The following is an 18,491-nucleotide window of genomic DNA, read 5'->3' as shown; positions in this document are numbered from 1 at the left end:
TTGGAGGGCAACTGCATGTTGGTCCTGACAGACAACACGACTGCAACGTTTTATATAAACAGGCAGGGCAGGGTGCGCTCCTCTCTCCTCTACCAGGAAGCTCTTCACCTGTGGGAATTCTGCATAGCCCACTTGATCCACCTTGAAGCCTCTTACCTCCCAGGGTTACAGAATGAGCTAGCAGATCATCTCAGCAGATCCTTCTCCTACCAAAAAAAGTGGTCCATCCTCCCAGATGCCATGATCACCATTTTCCAGAGGTGGGAAACTCCCCAGATGGATCTGTTTGTGATAAGGCAGAACAGGAAGTGTGTCCAATTCCTTTTACATAGAAAGGACTAAACCCTTTTGGAAATTCACTCAGCTTTTTGTAGCCATTACAAACAGAATGAAGAGCCATCTAGTCTTGGCTGAAAGAATTTAATCATGGATCACTTCCTGTATCCACACATGCTACGACCTAGCAAAAATCCCGGGACCCTCTGCTGACAGCTCATCCTACAAGGCTCAAGCATTGGTGGCGTTATTCGTGGCTGAAGTTCCTATCCAGGATATATGTAGAGTAGCAATGTCATTATCAGTCCACGGTTTTGCATCCCACTGCACCATCACCCAGCAAGCTAGAGATGATGCGGGTTTCGGCCGAGCAGTGTTGCAGTCAGCATGCCAGTGAATGCCGAACCCTCCACCTGCACAACTGCTTGGGAGTCACCTACCTTGGAATGAACATGAGCAAAAACTTGAAGAAGAAAAAACTATTACAGACCTTCCATAACCGTTGTTCTTTGAGTTGTGTTGCTCATTTCCATTCCAAATCCCCCCTTCCACCTGCCCCTCTCTCGGAGTTAGCTGGCAAGAAAGAACTGAGGGGGCAATGGGGCAGCAGGGCCCTTTATACTGGTGCTATCAGGGTGTTACTCCAGGGGGCACCAGAGCCAACCCAACGGATATCCTCTGAGGGAAAACTTTCTGGTCGTGGTGCTTGGGGTGAGCACACGCCTACATTGGAATGGACATCAGCAACACATCTCGAAGAACAACATTTATGCAAAGTTAGTAACTGTTTTTTCTGCCAGATGTGTGCACAGCACTGTACAAGCCAACGGGATGCAGCTTTTCTGCATTGAGGATCTTATCAAAGGATCAAATCCTGAGGCCTTGACCCAGGTTTTTCTCAGTGTTAACTAAAGGAACCTTCCACTGACTAAATTATTGGCCCATTTACATTATTATGTATTTGCTCCTTGTGAATTTGGCTGGTGGTGATTTCTGATTCCTAAAAGGACTCTGAAATATTACAAGGGAAAACACCACTTTATTCAGCTAAACCAGGGCAAGCAATCCCAGCTGTAATAATAAAGCTGGCCTAAAAAGCTTGCACAGTTTGAAAACTTAGCTATCTGTCTTTGAACCTTGTTAGCTTTTCAGTTTCCCCTTTGGTTCAGTGTGCAACCACATGCTGCCCCTTCAATCATACTGATATAATGCATGAAACTTCAACTACTGATGATCTCTGGCTGGTTTTTTTGCTGTGTTAATGTTCCTTGCTATGCAACTAAGTGACAGGCATGGGGAATCTGTGGTGAGGCTGGGAGCCTAGCACTGAACAGTTAGGGGTCTGATTAGTTTGGAGGGGGGAAATGTTGACATTGTTACAGTATTTTCTTGTGGTTTTATATAGTAACCCAAACATGACATTCAATGCACTCTTTCATTTCAGGTTAATCCTACAGCTCCCTGTTTAAATGTTACTGACACTAATGCAAAGTGATTAGAGCACTGCATTCACCTTTTGTGTTTGTCTTTGTTCCTTGCACATGCATTGGGAGCTTCAAAGGGAGTTTAGGATTAAGGAACAATGGGTTAGTAGATGGGACCCCGGACTTGGAATCGGGAGACCTGGGTTCAAGTCCTAACTCAGCTACAGACTTCCTGTGTGACCTTGGGCAAGGCACTTAATCTACTCTGTAAACCTGGATAGTACGTTCCTACCTCACAGGGGCAATGTGAGGATTAAAATCCATTATGAGGTTGCTCAGATGCTATCCTGAAGAGAGCCACACAAATAGCTAGGTATATTATACCCTAACACCAAAACTCCATCTTTATTTAGACTTCCATAGATCTTTGTCTGCAGCTCTCAGAATGCTTCACAAAGGTGTGCAAACATCATTATCCTCTTTATACACGTGTAGGAAACCAGAGGTGCAGAGGAGCAAAGGGGTTTGTGTAGGATGATACAGCAAGTTTGTGACAGAGTTGTGAGTGTAACCGGACTCCCGGTTTTCTACACCAGTGTTTTTCAAAGTTCGGGTTGCGACCCAGGACTGGGTTGCGGCATGAAAGGCACTGGGTCGCTCTGGACAGCCGACCGGGACCCAGCCCTGAGCCGCTCCCACACCCCACACCCCAAACCCCTCATCCCCAGCTCCGTTGGGTCACAGGCATCAACAATTTTCTTGAACTGGGTCCCCAGAAAAAAAGTTTGAAAACCACTGCTCTACACCGCAGCTGTTGCTTCTTGAAGGCGGTGCTCTACAGTGTAATATTCTGTCCTTGGTAGCATCTGTCATTAAAAGCCAGTGGGCTGCCTGTGTAACCCATGGGGGAGTGTGCATTACAAGTTCTCCTCTGTGCCTGATCTGCCAAAAATATGAATCTGTTCTAGCCCCAGGAGCAGAAGCTTGGTTCTTTAGCTCTTTAGCTTGGTTCTATAGCAGTTTGTGCTTTTAATTCTGGAGGTCCTCGGTTCAAGCCCTGGTGTGTTGGCCAAGATGGCAACCGGCATGTAATCGTGTTCAGGGTGAGGTTTGGTCCTTATTTTACATGGAGTTCTACTTATTAATGTTTCTGACAGTTCCTTCTTGACGCTCACTGTCATACTTCACTTAGAATTACTTGACTCTGGTTGTGCAAAACATGGAGGCTGAGATCTTTCATAGCTGCACATGGGACTTGAACCCCAGTTTCAATTAAAATTTGTGGAAATAGAGCATCCAAATAATCTGACAGAAAATCCCACTCATAAATCATGTTTATTTTTTAACTGAGAGAGGAGAACAGCTTCATGCTTTAACTTGGGAGGGAATTCAAAATTAATTCAAGAAATATAAGGATTAATTTCTTTAGTGTAACTCAAGCAGTGTTCAAAGAAAGCCAACATGTCCATCCCCCACAAAACCCCACTTTCTACAAGTAGATTACTGAGCCAACTATGTAAACACATATTTAGGGAGCTTTTTATATTGAGTCAGGTATTTCAGGTCAGCAAAGAAAGGCTAAGAATACAACGTATTAGGGAATTTTTAAGATGCTGTGTGAAGTATTCGTTTCCTGGACTCTAACACTTCCCCTTAATGCTAGTCTGGGGTTTATTGACTTCTTAAGTTAGTGTTAGGTAAACTCATCACTGCTTCCAAACACACATGCCAGGTAGTTTATAGACTCATACATCTTAGGGCAGAGGGACCATTGAGTTTGTCTGGTCTGACCTCCTGCATCACAGCAGCCATGAAAATCCCCTTAGCGATCCCTTCTTTGAACCCAGTAGCTGGTGGTTGAGCTACAGCATGCCTTTTAGACAGCCCCTTCCTCCAACCATGCCCCCCCTTCCTTCATTCCTCTCCCCCATCTTGAGTTGACTTGTATATATTATGGTCTAATGAACTAGCAAGGGTGGTTGTGTAACATTGCCCTAAAGCAGAGGCGCTCAAGGATGGAGGTGGGGGTGAGGCTGGAAAGAGATTGGGTGGGCTGTCTGCAGGGATGGGAATGCACATGGTGCTCCCCCACTGGCTGTATACAGCAGTAGTATCGTCTGAGCTAAATGTTATTTACACGCCCTTACCTTTTTGAGGCGAATCCTCAGGAGCGTCATTGCTAGTGCGACTTCATTGATGCCCATGTTGCAAAGAGCCAGGGCAGAGCTGTGGGGGAAAGCCCGGGGCTGCTGTGTGGAAAACTCTGACCTCCTCTGGTTCCCTCGGGCTCTGCAGTGCTTGGGATCCAGCCCCAGGTAGAACAGCTGGGGAAAAATGTGTGGAGATTTCCTCTCCGAAAGCCTCTCCTCTAGTTTTTTCCACAAGCGCAATTAGGGAAGGGAAGGAAATTGAAAGATGATGGTGATTGTGTGACCGTGTGTGACAGGTTTAAAATGTTACAAAAAGGGGCCTGAGAGCCGCTTCAGCATTGTGGAGACATGATAAATGAAGTTTTTTGTGGAAAACAATTGCCTCAGTCCTCTCTGCCAACAGTGTGAATGCTCTTCTGTTGTTGCAGCTTCCTTGTTTTTCCCAAATTGGGTGCTGCTGCGATTATTAGAACTATGTATTTTTTTGCTGTAAGATCTGCAAGAGCTACACACTTTAGAGCCAGGGGTAGTCAATTATTTTTTTGGCACGGTCCAAATTTCTTGGGCAAGGTACAAATTTCTTTGGGCAAGGTATAGTCAAGGTCCAGACTCCAGAGAAAAAAATAATAATAATAATGATAATAAGTAAATAAAAATATTTTGGAGTCTGTTCAAAAGCATCTGGCCGTCCAGATTTGGCCTACGGTTCACCTATTGACTATCCCTGCTTTAGAGTCTTTTCTACAGGGAGGATAAACAGATATCAGAGATGAGTGAGAAATTCAGAGGGCCAGGTTCTGATCCCCTTTGCTCATGACAAGTGGCACATTCTCTCTGGGAGGTCCACGGTCCAGTGCTTAGGGCACAGACGTCCTGTGTGACTTTGGGCAAGTCACTTAGCCTCTCAGTGCCTCAGTTTCCTGTCTATAAAATGGGCATAATAGCTGTACCTACCAAACTGGGTGTTGTGAGGATAAATACATTAAAGATTTTGAGGTGCTTAGATAGCTACCTTCCCGGCCCCCATGACTGTACTATCTAGAGAGAGATGGGTGCTCCCACTGACTTCAGTGAGACTTCTCTTGGAGTAGGTGCTATTCGATGTGGGTAAGGGTATCAGAATCTCTCCCAAAGTGAATAACAGATTGGCTAAAAATTGTGCACACAACCAGTCTGTGCTAAAACAATGTATACTTTTCCTTATTGTTGTGGTCCTGCCTGTCTACTTACTTACTTTCTCCAACCTCCTGTCATTTAAACTGTGAGCTCTTTGGGGCCGAGACTGTCATTTATTATGTTTATATAGCACCTCGCACAAGGGGGTCCAAACGGGTTGAAGCTTTCTGACACTACCGCAATCCAAAGTTTCATCCTATTAATAGCTTACTCTTGCCTCTTCACTGTCATCAAGCAGCTAATGAGTTTCTCAAATTCTGCAAACCCATTGTGAGACTTTCTAAATTCTAAATGTGGAATTCTAAATGTGAGCTGTGTAGGTTAGTTTGGATTGGACACGTTGTATGTTTCTGCTTCTTGAATGGGTGAAGACAACTGTTAAGAATTAGATATGTGGAGCGAATGTGCTTGTTTATGAATTTGCTTTTCACAACAAGAGAGAGGATGGTTCAGTGGTTAGTGGTCTTACAGACCTGGATTCAACCACGGACCTCCCTTGTGACCATGGGCAAGTCACTTAGCCTCTCTGTGTCTCTGTTCCCCATCTGTAAAATGGTGATAATAACCCTGCCCTTCCTCATAGGGAGTCTGTGAGAATGAGTGCATTAAAGATTGGGAGGTGCTCAGATACTCCGGTAATGGGGGCCATTCACATACCCAATTTTCAAACAAATGCTATGTTGCTGTTTCTGCAAAATTTCTAAATCTGGGGCTAGGATAAATGCAGAAAGCAAATGCAAAAGTGGAGTGTGCACAAGCAAAGCAAATTCTAAAGCCACATTGAAATGAACTTTGACGGGAAGGTTTTTGTAGTCTTTGCCCTACTCTGTATTTTACTCTTAATTCAAAATATCAGGGTTATTTAAAAATTATTATTTTTAAATAATAGTAAAGCTTTTTTTTTTTTTTTGGTTAGTCTCTGCTCTGTTCTGCTGAGAGCTGGTCCTGTGTGTCCTCTCCCTACTTACATGTTCTTTGGTGTTTCCTCAGGTTACTACAGGATATTTCCCTGAGTGTGACTTTGAATGTGACACAACAGTGATGCAGAGACAGTAAGTATTTAAGACTCTATTTACAGCCATGGTAACTCCCCCCCCTATTCTTTGCTAGGACCTGCCTTCTGTTTCTGAATTCCTTTATGCAGAAAGCTTGGAAGGAAATGACTGTAAGATCATATGGTTCCAAAATGGAAGGTTCAGGTTGAGACACTTTGCTTTCACAGCTTATTGTTCTCTTGTTTAAGAATTCCAAAAATGGCTTGTTCAGCTTGGATGTGGAATGCCAGGTGAACTCATCATTATTGCAGGAAAGGGCCCAGAACCATAAAAATAATAAGAGCACTAATCTCTATGAGCAGCAAATAAAAGGCAGTGATACATTATCAAAATTTGGCATGCAATACCCAGGCACAGAACAAGCAGAGGGTGTTGGGCTACCTTCTGCCTGTTTGTGGAGGTCCCATCGATATCACTAGGAACTCCACTCTGAACCAAGGAGACCATAATGTCTCTAAACCCTGGAGTGGCATGCTGAGGGGACCTACTTTAAGTGGTGCTACACCAGGAATGAATTTGACTTTGGGTTCATTCCAGCCCTGACTGTTTTGTCAGCCTTTTGTCACTTTGTATCAGAATTGGAGCTCCATGAAGGCTTTTCACACCTAAAAGTAAACGTTTTCAGCCTTTCACCATTTATACTTTGGGGAATAAAGTTTCTGGCAATTAGCCTAAAATTTTCATTACATCCAAAAGTAGCTTCCATAATGGGAAGTTCCCTTCTCCTTCCACAAATGTTTTTCCCCTTGTCTGGCAGAAAAACTATTTGTGGCATAAACCTGGTTAGATTTATTAGCCCTGGACTGGAGAGAGTTTAAAAAAGGAAATGGCCTGCTGTTATTTATTGGTTGGTCCCATTTCTAATTTTTATGGGTGAATTAAATAAACAACTGTGAATTTCAGCAGATCTTTCCTAAGCTTTATGTTATGCCTTCCACTCAGCTCATTTGCTGATCTATTCAATCTCCATTTAATTCAGTGGAAAACTCAGCACCCAAACCACTTATAATGAAGACAAAACCATTTCCAGCCTTTATTTCAGTCATTGTTGATGGCTTTGGGCAGGTGTTATCGGATAACTCAATGATTGGCCGTTGAAAATGGTAATTTTAAGTATTTATTTATTTATTTATTTTTAAAATATCAGTAGGCAAGGCTGTTTTTCTCAAGGAGATCAAATGTGAAAGAGCTCAAGTAAAAGACATGACAATAAGAGAATACTAAGAGAAAAATGGTGTTGCATAGGTGTGATTAACTTTATAGGTGCCTCTGTGTTATGCTTGCTGTCACCCACTCTCTAATGGTCACAATGAAAATCTTATCAGCCATTTACACCAAAAAGTAGATAATGGATTTTGCAAAATTACAGGCCAAATCCCGCAGCCTTTCCTTGCATAGAACCTCAACTACTTTCATTAGGAGAAAGATTAGAGCTCAGATTTGGAATGGACTAATACCTGCTTGATCAGATCCTGTAGTCCTAAATCCTTGCTTTGGATATTTGACTGCAATCAGAGTTTGCATGAATGAGTAATGAAGTGTGGGAACTATTGCAGAGTTGTCCATAGATATTTGGTTACTTACAGAGATATTCCTTGCGACAGTTATACTCTTAAATTGCCACAGGCCAAATGTGGGATCCAAAATGAGGAGGACAAAAACAAAATTACTCCAAGAAATTTAAGGATTCATTTCTTTAGTGTAACTCAAGCAGTGTTCAGAGAAAACCAACATGTCCATCCCCCACAAAACCCCACTTTCTACAAGTAGATTACTGAGCCAACTATGTAAACACATATTTAGGGAGCTTTTTATATTGAGTCAGGTATTTCAGATCAGCAAAGAAAGGCTAAGAATACAACATATTAGGGAATTTTTAACATGCTGTGTGAGGTATTCGTTTCCTGGACTCTGATACTTCCCCTTAATGCTAGTCTGGGTTTATTGAGTAAACTAGTATTTAAAGAGTCCTAAAATGCTTATTCTTGACCTCCATTGATGACCCTTTATTGTTGGGCTTGTCTTCACTACCGCGGCTGCGCCGATGTAGCGCATCTGGTGAAGACATGCTATGTAGATGGGAGATGCTCTCCTGTCAACGTAATTACTCCACCTCAATGAGAGGCGGAAGCTATGGCAGCAGGAGAGCGTCTCCTGTTGACAGTGCAGTGTAGACGCTGCTTTAAGTCAAAGAAACTTACTTCTGGCGGGCGGGCAGGGAGGTGGTTTTTTCACATCCCTGAGTGGCGTAAGTTACATCGAGTTTAGCAGTAGTTTAGACAAGCCTATTATATTATGGAAATCAAGACTGCTATGAAGTCTTAAAAAACACATCCAGTGAATTTTTGACAAATTGTAACCCCCTGAAAATAAGGGTTTCTATAACAGAAATACCAGAAATATCAATCAAATACCTTGATTAGCATAAACTATAGGGTAAACCAGAAGTAGTCAACAGGCAAACCGCTGGCCAAATCTAGATCACCAGGCGCTTTTCAGTGGAGTATAAAATCTTTTTATTTACTTATTATTATCATTATTATCATTATTTTCTCTGGAGTCTGGACCTTGACTATACCTTGACCAAAAAATTTGGACCTTGACAAAAAATAATTTATTACTCCTAGTGTAAACCATAGCTCTGTCTTCCTAAAATGTGAAACCTGTACAAGAAACTTTATTTGTGACCTCCCATCTTCAATGATTGTCCTAAGTAGTCCCGAACATATTACATCCACTTCTGCTCATAGCTTCTTCAGGTTTACACCAGATTAACTCCATCAAAGTCAGTGGTGTTATACCAGATTTACCCAGGCACACCTGAGAGCCGAATTTGGCCCATTGACTACAATTCTCCACTAATTTCATTCCAAGATCACCTGTATTGAGCAACCTTTTACTAGCCAAGCAACCCAGAGAGCCTGCTCATGAGAGATGCAGAGCATCCAATATGGGTTGAGGGTGCTCAGCACTTCCTAGGTTGCACTCAGGCTGCGATTCAGTCAAACACTTAAATGTGTGCTAGGTTCTCTGCTGAACTGGGAAGTCTTCAGCGATGGGTTCGTAATGGGATTAGTAAATAAAAGTGTCAAAGGATGTTGGCGAATTTTTTTTTCTAACAGTGATTTGCTCTTTTCTCCTTAAAAATAAGCGTCACAGATTTTATTTCTACTGGTGAAAGATATTTTGCACTAATGTTTTTGACTGTGCCGTGTAATTAATCGTCTGTGTGTGTGTGTGTATAGAGTAGGCAAATGTAAGTACACATGTGACAAACTGACAGTATCCTGAAGAAACCTTATGGAATGAAGATACACTTTATTGAATTAAGATAAACTTTCTGAATTAGGGTTAATATCTTTGGGGTACATTGTATGAAAAATGGCAGGTTTCAGAGGAACAGCCGTGTTAGTCTGTATTCGCAAAAAGAAAAGGAGTACTTGTGGCACCTTAGAGACTAACCAATTTATTTGAGCATGAGCTTTCGTGAGCTACAGCTCACTTCATCAGATGTTTACCGTGGAAACTGTGTGTTGTGGCACTGTATGTACTTTCTCTAGTAGGGTGGGGGAATATGCTAATGAACTTCCTGGTTATCAGCCATTGTAGCCATCCCCCCTGGGAGCAAATGCACATAGCTGTTCGAACTGGATTCTCCAGAGAACAAAAGGCAAAGAAAAGACTTCTGGATAAATAACCTGGGTTTGATGGACTCAGAGTCTTCTTCCTGATCCAGCACATGGACAGGACCCCTGGTCCACAGAGGGCCCCAATCCTTAGGATAGGCTTGGAAGGACTGGACCTGCCAGAATCCATGATAGGGTGAACTCTGACAAGCTTATTAGGATGCATGTAGGTTCTTTTATTGTTTTCTCTGTAATGCATTTTACCTTAAGAATAAAGTAGGCTTGCTTAAAACTGTGTGGTAACTTATATATCTGTGGCAATCGCTCTATCAGTCTCTGAAGAGAAAGCAAGCAGGTCTGTTTAAGCAGACTGCCTTTGTTGGGAAATACACAGTGCAATCAGGGAGCTGTGCAGCCTGGCCATATCCCGGTCAGAAAGGAGTGAGATGTGAGAGGCAACAATTGGGAAGCTGGAAGCCGGTGAGTGGGTGACCTTGCAGGACCACAGAGGGGAAATTCAGGTGCCGTTGCCCTAAACTGTGACAACACGCTCACCTGTTTACTAATCCAAAACCTTTATGTCCATTGATTTAAACTGCTAACATGCTTAAAGTGTGGGTTTTTTTCTTTTTTGCCAGTGTTTCCAGCCAGACTTGGAAAAAATGGACATTGCAGCTTCTTTGATTCCACCTCCCAAGGGACACCGATCTTTGCTTCCCCTGTTTTCAGATTCAACAGGCTACAGAAACACTAGGTGTCATTTAGCTATTAAAGATTTTGTTTTCACCGATCAATGTGGAATAGCATCATTAACACAGGCAAATTACCATGCTTCATTGTACTCTGTCCATGGTACATTAGAGGCCCTTTCCCATCGGTAAAACTGGGCCTATTCTTCTGTAAGATGAGGGGCCCATTGGCAGTTCCTTGGCAAGTTAGACAGAGGAACTATTTAATGAAAGAGAGAGTAGCCTAATGAGGGGAAGAAATTGAACGTGACATGTGCAGGGAAAAATACCAAAAGATTGATCTATAAATCATCAAATTATTTCACTGAAATGTTTATCAAGTTTCCCTAAGCAGACTGCTTGAGAGAAGGGCCTGCAATTTTGGGGGAAATGGATTAACAAGATTATTTTCACAGTGTGTTTTACAAAAATCAAGCTTTCCATTCCTTTCCGGTATCAAGTGGAGTGCCCCAAGGGTCGGTCCTCGGGCCAGTTTTGTTCAATATCTTCATAAACAATCTGGAGGATGGTGTGGATTGCACCCTCAGCAACTTTGCAGATGACACTAAACTGGGAGGAGAGGTAGATACTCTGGAGGGTAGGGATAGGATACAGAGGGACCTAGACAAATTAGAGGATTGGGCCAAAAGAAATCTGATGAGGTTCAACAAGGACAAGTGCAGAGTCCTGCACTTAGGACGGAAGAATCCCATGCACCGCTACAGACTAGGGACCGAATGGCTCAGCAGCAGTTCTGCAGAAAAGGACCTAGGGATTACAGTGGATGAGAAGCTGGATATGAGTCAACAGTGTGCCCTTGTTGCCAAGAAGGCCAATGGCATTTTGGGATGTATATGTAGGGGCATTGCCAGCAGATCGAGGGACGTGATTGTTCCTCTTTATTCGACATTGGTGAGGCCTCATCTGGAGTACTGTGTCCCGTTTTGGGCACCACTCTACAAGAAGGATGTGGTAAAATTGGAAAACGTCCAGTGGAGGGCAACCAAAATGATTAGGGGACTGGAACACATGAGTTATGAGGCGAGGCTGAGGGAACTGGGATTGTTTAGTCTGCAGAAGAGAAGAACGAGGGGGGATTTGATAGCTGCTTTCAACTCCCTGAAAGGGGGTTCCAAAGAGGATGGATCTAGACTGTTCTCAGTGATAGCAGATGATAGAACAAGGAGTAATGGTCTCAAGTTGCAGTGGGGGAGGTTTAGGTTGGATATTAGGAAAAACTTTTTCACTAGGAGGGTGGTGAAACACTGGAATGTGTTACCTAGGGAGGTGGTGGAATCTCCTTCCTTAGATATTTTTAAGATCAGGCTTGACAAAGCCCTGGCTGGGAAGATTTAGTTGGTGTTGGTCCTGCTTTGAGCAGGGGGTTGGACTAGATGACTTCCTGAGGTACCTTCCAACCCTGATATTCTATGATTCTATGATTTCTCTTCTGTGTGGCAAATGCTCTGCTTTCAGACTAATGGAACCTGGCTTACAGTGCGTAGCTTTCTGTCTGCAAAATGCTGTATTGGCTTTTGGTGCAGGAATCAGACTTGTGCTAAAAAGGCCTGACTTTTACAAATCGGTTTTTAGTTTAATAAGATGAAACCAATTAACCAGAAAATTCACTGCCAATGGATTTTACAAGTATATAAAAAATATATTGCTTTTTCTCAAAGCATTTCATCACGCTTTAAAATTTTTTCCTTTTCTTTCCTTTGCTGCAGCAGTGGTACAGCACAGTAATGGATTTATCCCCAGATCTGTCCCTTACACCTGTTCCGGAGGGCATTGGTCTCCTGCCCTGATTTATTTATTTATATATATATATATATATATATATATATATATATATATATATATATATATATATATATATATATATATATATATATATATATATATATATATATATATATATATATATATATATATATATATATATATATATATATATATATATATATATATATATATATATAGCCATTCTGTCGCACTTTGCTCCAGGTGTTCAGTGCAGCTTGCTCATGGCCTGGGGAAAAACAGGGCCCATACCTTATAAAAAGGTGCTTCTTAAAAGGTTACCTAGAGAGCCACAAGTAGCTTGTTGGTGAAATTTACGAGAGAAGACCCCAGGGCTAATCAGCGCTCTCTCAAAAACAGGTGTTAGTACAAGCAATGGCAAATTCTGAGCAGAGAAGATGTTGAGGAGAGTCGATAGGACCTGATTGTCACCTCCTGCTGCTTCCACAGGAGGGGAAATGGCTTCTAGAAACTCTTAGCGCTAAAACAGGTGGGGAGGCGGAGTTGTCTGGCGACAGTCAGGTGGTATCGCCAGGTCCTGTGGACCTGGCTCCTGAACACTGCTGCCTGGTCTTTCCCTCTCCTCCATGAGCCATGCTGCTTTTGTCTTACCCCACCACTGAGGAGGATAGAATAATTTAACAGAGAGGGATTTGATTCCCACACAGACTCTCTCTGTAGTTTTCCACCCCCAACTCCTCCACATACCCATGGACCTCAGCTGTGTGCGTTGTCTGTGAAGGAGCTGCTGTGGCTTACAGTGGGGATACTGTGAAGCCACTGCTCTTCCCTTTCCATTTCTCTTGACCCAGTTCCATCTGTTCTTTGTCTCTCCTCCAGCTTAAGTTCAAAAGAACAAATGCCACTATGATGATTTGGGAGCAACCTAGGACACTGCATTGACTTGGGCTGACTTGTTTCTATCTCCTCCCTGTCAGACTTAACCATCAGGGGCTCTGTTTGCTGTCAGTCCACAGGCATAATTCCTACCGAGGTCAATGGTAGGACCTCTAAGTAAAATATGAATGGTGGGCTTTGAGACGTAATATATGACTTCACTAGTTTGCTGCGGTTACCAGCTGACAGAGCGCTGCGAAGGTGTTCTAACGATTGCTAAATGTGGTACGCATCAGTGCCCAAATCAGTGCATGTGACACAGGAAGCTGGTGGCTGCAAACAAGAACCTGTGTCCAAAGAAGTTTTGAAGCAGCCTCCAAAAAAAAATCTACACCATCATCTGGAGGAAGAGTTTGCGCAAATTTTCAGTAATATTCAGGGCTTTATTTAGTATTCCTATTCCGGACGTAATTCAGAACAACAGGGCCTTTATTGAAACAGTGTTTCCAATAAGAAGAGCTCTCACGGTCCGAGCCCAAGATATGTTAGGACTGGCACAATGTTATTGTGAATGGGCTGTTTCTTACTAAGAACTGTGTTTACTACATAAGTCAATTTTTTATTCCAAGGAAATGAATAAGCTTTTTACCAGGGGAGTGTTTTTTTTTTTGAAGTAGAAACCCCTAAATTTTGGCTAGATCTGGATTTAGGAATAAACAATACAGACTTTGAGGTCTCTGAGTCTCCTCTCTAACCGCAGCAACTTGCAAATGATACTCCTCTTCCAAAAAGCAGGGCAGTCCCTTACCCTTTTCCAGTAGCTGGAGCAGGAGAGGCAAAAGTGTTGTTTTGGAAAATTGCGTTAAAATTGTAAGCTATCACAGAATCCAATGGCTAAAAGTTGAAGCTAGACAGATTCAGACAGGAAATAAGGTGTACATTTTTAATGGTGAGAGTAATTAACCGTTAGAACAGTTTACCAAGAGTTGTGATGGATTCTCCATCGCTGACAATTGTTAGATCAAAATTGGATGTTTTTCTAAAAGATCTGCTCAGGGACCTGTTATTGCCTGTTGTAGTAGGGACTCCCTCTTGTGGCCAGAGGTATTTCTGCAGCTCCCTCCGTCTATCCCCTCTGTTTGGGGCCTCTTAAGGAGTACAACATTGTCTTTCTCTGGGGAACCATCATCTCTCCCCTGAAACTGGGTCAGTAGCCCAAAGTAATTCAAAATAGGCCTCAGTGTCCCAAACATAAGGTCCATCCTAGCAACCCCATAGTTCATACCCAACTCCAATGCTCCTGTAGACTGTGGAGCCTTTATTCTGCCCAGCAAAAGCATGGCTCTCTGGCTCTTCCTCTTTCTGAGAGTGGAGGAGGTATATATATTCTCCTCCTTCTGAGAGCTCCTCACTATTGGCTAGGAGAGAGGGGAGCCTTGGCCTCTCCTGTGCTATGAGACTTCTAATCCTGGTCCCTGAAAGTAACAGAGTCCTGGAATTTTCCCCTTTCCATTGTTAACTCCCTGGCTGGAACCACTTCTTCTCTTACCAGTTCAAGTGGTTCCTTGGGCTGTGCTCACACCAACATCCCTGAGATGGGATTTCTCCCCCCTCCCTTCCCTGCTTAGTTTAAAGGGTCAGTACACCCTGTTACACCTGTGTTGTACAAGAGGGAAGGGTTGATGATCACAGTGGTCCCTTCTGAACTTGGAATCTGTGAAATTTCTAAGAGGTAGCCTGCAAGTAGGACCAGGAAACTGAGCACTAGGAAAGTGTGCAATCGGAGGCCATCTGTAGAGAGCCAGCCTAGAGCAGATGTGCCTCTCTGTTTTAGGGAGCAACCCACGTTGTCTCTCTGTGCTTGGGTTCTTGTGTGTTATCGTTCTGAATCCTAAGAAATAAGGTAAGATTGCAACCTTCCAGCAAGAGTGTTTTATGTTTTTATCTAACTTCTCTGTGCATATACCTTGAACATAGCACGAAATCACTGCCTAAGGTTGGATTCCACCGTAGGTGCTTCCCCCCAGGTACCTCTATTCTTTCTTGCTTGGGGTCTGTCAGACCCTAAGGCTGGCCCTGATAGTGAAGCAGCCCTGCTCTCCTCCTCTTTACCTCTGTATCTCCCCACCCTCCGACCCAATAAATAGATAAAAATATTAGTGACACCAAAGTACTACTGCATGGCATCATACTCTGCCATGTGTTTCTAACAGCTTTCCAGGAACCCTTGGCTACTTGGAGCAAGTTGCTAACTTGAGGGTAATAATTTTGTCTGGGTTTTGTCACAGAAATTCAATTAAGGAGGATTATAAACACAGTTGTAGGCCTGTTTCATTTACAGTTGCAAATGAAACCTGGCCCACACACTGATCGTTTATATGGGAAGGGGGAATGCCGTGTCATTTTGTGCAGCTAAGATCGAAATTACCTGAGTGTTCCTTTGTGCTGCTTCACTTGTTACAGACATGGGAGCGGTGGGGAGAACCTGGGGGATAAATAAAGAGGTGGTGGAAGGGCGCAAGTCAGACTAGCAGGGGGAAAACCACCCCTGCTGTTTTTCAGTAGGAGGCACACTTCTCATGTACACATAATAAACTCCCTGTGGAGGTTTATTCCTCCATAGAAACATGCCCCGAAGGGGAAGAGTGAGGAGTTATTTATTTTTGTTAACAAAGTGCAATGTTCTGTTTCCACAGCCCTGGGTTTGCTCCAAATCCTGCAGCCACTGGGGCGAGGTGGGCAGCTTGCTTTTAATTCTGATTTCTGGGCTGCGCCAGCCACCTTTTTTTTTAAAAAAAAAAAAATTCCTTTTTAGCTTTTCAAGTGTCTCTGCAAGCAGCTGAATTCCCCAGGTGGGTGTGTGTGGGGGGAGAAGCAGAGATGCTTTCCAGGTTGGAGCCAAACAATAGCTGCAGCAGAAACGGCGCCCATTTGTGCCCCCCCCCCCCGCCCAATCAGTCAGTATCTTCTGAAATCCTGAAAGGGGAGGTTTTAGGTTATGCAAGGGGGGGAAGAAGTAAAAGCAAGTCCTAGAACCCTGTGGTGGAGCAATATTTGCATCTGTGAAAGAGTAACAGGCCTGAGCTTTCCTTTGCTACAGCGAACGTGGGGACTGCATTTGACTGCAGTCTAGAGAGCCTCAGAAAGGCCCCAGTTTCATCTTTTTTTCTTATATTGTCACATTACACTTCCTTAGGCAGGCAAATCTTGTGCTGATTTCAGTGGGGTTGTTGCCTGGATAAGAACATGCAGGAGCTGGCATGCCATGAACTATTAATTAGCCCTGGTCTACACTAGGACTTTAGGTCGAATTTAGCAGCGTTAAATCGATTTAAACCTGCACCCGTCCACACAGTGAAGCCCTTTATTTCGACTTAAAGGGCTCTTAAAATCGATTTCCTTACTCCACCCCTGACAAGTGGATTAGCGCTTAAATCGACGTTCCCAGCTTGAATTTGGGGTACTGTGGACACAATTCGACGGTATTGGCCTCCGGGAGCTATCCCAGAGTGCTCCATTGTGACCGCTCTGGACAGCACTCTCAACTCAGATGCACTGGCCAGGTAGACAGGAAAAGAACCGCGAACTTTTGAATCTCATTTCCTGTTTGGCCAGCGTGGCAAGCTGCAGGTGACCATGCAGAGCTCATCAGCACAGGTGACCATGATGGAGTCCCAGAATCGCAAAAGAGCTCCAGCATGGACCGAACGGGAGGTACGGGATCTGATCGCTGTTTGGGGAGAGGAATCCGTGCTATCAGAACTCCGTTCCAGTTTTCGAAATGCCAAAACCTTTGTGAAAATCTCCCAGGGCATGAAGGACAGAGGCCATAACAGGGACCCGAAGCAGTGCCGCGTGAAACTGAAGGAGCTGAGGCAAGCCTACCAGAAAACCAGAGAGGCGAACAGCCGCTCTGGGTCAGAGCCCCAAACATGCCGCTTCTATGATGAGCTGCATGCCATTTTAGGGGGTTCAGCCACCACTACCCCAGCCGTGTTGTTTGACTCCTTCAATGGAGATGGAGGCAATAGGGAAGCAGGTTTTGGGGACGAAGAAGATGATGATGATGAGGAGGTTGTAGATAGCTCACAGCAAGCAAGCGGAGAAACCGGTTTTCCCGACAGCCAGGAACTGTTTCTCACCCTAGACCTGGAGCCAGTACCCCCCGAACCCACCCAAGGCTGCCTCCTGGACCCAGCAGGCGGAGAAGGGACCTCTGGTGAGTGTACCTTTTAAAATGCTATACATGGTTTAAAAGCAAGCATGTGAAAGGATTACTTTGCCCTGGCATTTGCGGTTCTCCTAGATGTAGTCCTAAAGCCTTTGCAAAAGGTTTCTGGGGAGGGCAGCCTTATTTCGTCCTTCATGGTAGGACACTTTTATCACTCCAGGCCAGTAACACATACTCGGGAATCACTGTAGAACAAAGCATTGCAGTGTATGTTTGCTGGCATTCAACCAAAATCCGTTCTTTCTCTCTCTGTGTTATCCTCAGGAGAGTGAGATATAATTCATGGTCACCTGGTTGAAATAGGGTGCTTTTCTTCAGGGACACATTCCTGCTGTGCTGTTTGCCTGTGGCTGAACAGAAATGTTCCCCGCTGTTAGCCACGGGGAGGGTTGAGGGGGTAGTCACGCGGTGGGAGGAGGCAAAATGCGACCTTGTAACGAAAGCACATGTGCTATGTATGTAATGTTAACAGCAAGGTTTACCCTGAAAGAGTGTAGCGACTGTTTTATAAAATGTGTCTTTTTAAATACCGCTGTCCCTTTTTTTTTCTCCACCAGCTGGATGTGTTTCAATGATCACAGGATCTTCTCCTTCCCAGAGGCTAGTGAAGCTTAGAAAGAAAAAAAAACGCACTCGCGATGAAATGTTCTCCGAGCTAATGCTGTCCTCCCACACTGACAGAGCACAGACGAATGCGTGGAGGCAAATAATGTCAGAGTGCAGGAAAGCACAAAATGACCGGGAGGAGAGGTGGAGGGCTGAAGAGAGTAAGTGGCGGGCAGAAGACAGGGCTGAAGCTCAAATGTGGCGGCAGCGTGATGAGAGAAGGCAGGATTCAATGCTGAGGCTGCTGCAGGACCAAACCAGAATGCTCCAGTGTATGGTTGAGCTGCAGCAAAGGCAGCTGGAGCACAGACTGCCACTGCTGCCCCTCTGTAACCAACCGCCCTCCTCCCCAAGTTCCATAGCCTCCACACCCAGACGCCCAAGAACGCGGTGGGGGGGCCTCCGGCCAACCAGCGACTCCACAACAGAGGATTGCCCAAAAAAAAGAAGGCTGTCATTCAATAAATTTTAAAGTTGTAAACTTTTAAAGTGCTGTGCTTAAAGTGCTGTGTGGCATTTTCCTTCCCTCCTCCACCACCCCTCCTGGGATACCTTGGTAGTCATCCCCCTATTTGTGTG

At 44.0% G+C, this 18,491-nt stretch overlaps 2 protein-coding genes across 11 annotated transcripts in view; both read left to right on the top strand.

The window, feature by feature from the left end:
* SEMA5B (semaphorin 5B) overlaps window positions 1-18,491 on the top strand; it is a 363,565-nt gene that overhangs the window by 105,109 nt on the left and 239,965 nt on the right. For all 10 annotated transcript variants that reach the window (XM_073305098.1, XM_073305088.1, XM_073305090.1 and 7 more), the window contains exon 2: window positions 6,017-6,078. The gene's annotated coding sequence lies outside the window, so the exon portion shown is untranslated. The remainder of the gene's footprint in view (window positions 1-6,016; window positions 6,079-18,491) is intronic.
* LOC140895910 (uncharacterized) lies at window positions 16,644-18,384 on the top strand. Its single transcript, XM_073306810.1, has 2 exons — window positions 16,644-17,294; window positions 17,864-18,384. Exons 1-2 carry the CDS (start codon window positions 16,712-16,714, stop codon window positions 18,382-18,384), a joined length of 1,104 nt encoding a protein of 367 aa, XP_073162911.1. The 5' UTR covers window positions 16,644-16,711.

Source organism: Lepidochelys kempii, chromosome 11 (assembly GCF_965140265.1).
Source record: "Lepidochelys kempii isolate rLepKem1 chromosome 11, rLepKem1.hap2, whole genome shotgun sequence".
Taxonomy (NCBI): Eukaryota; Metazoa; Chordata; order Testudines; family Cheloniidae; genus Lepidochelys; species Lepidochelys kempii.
This window is presented reverse-complemented; position numbering and strand designations above follow the sequence as displayed.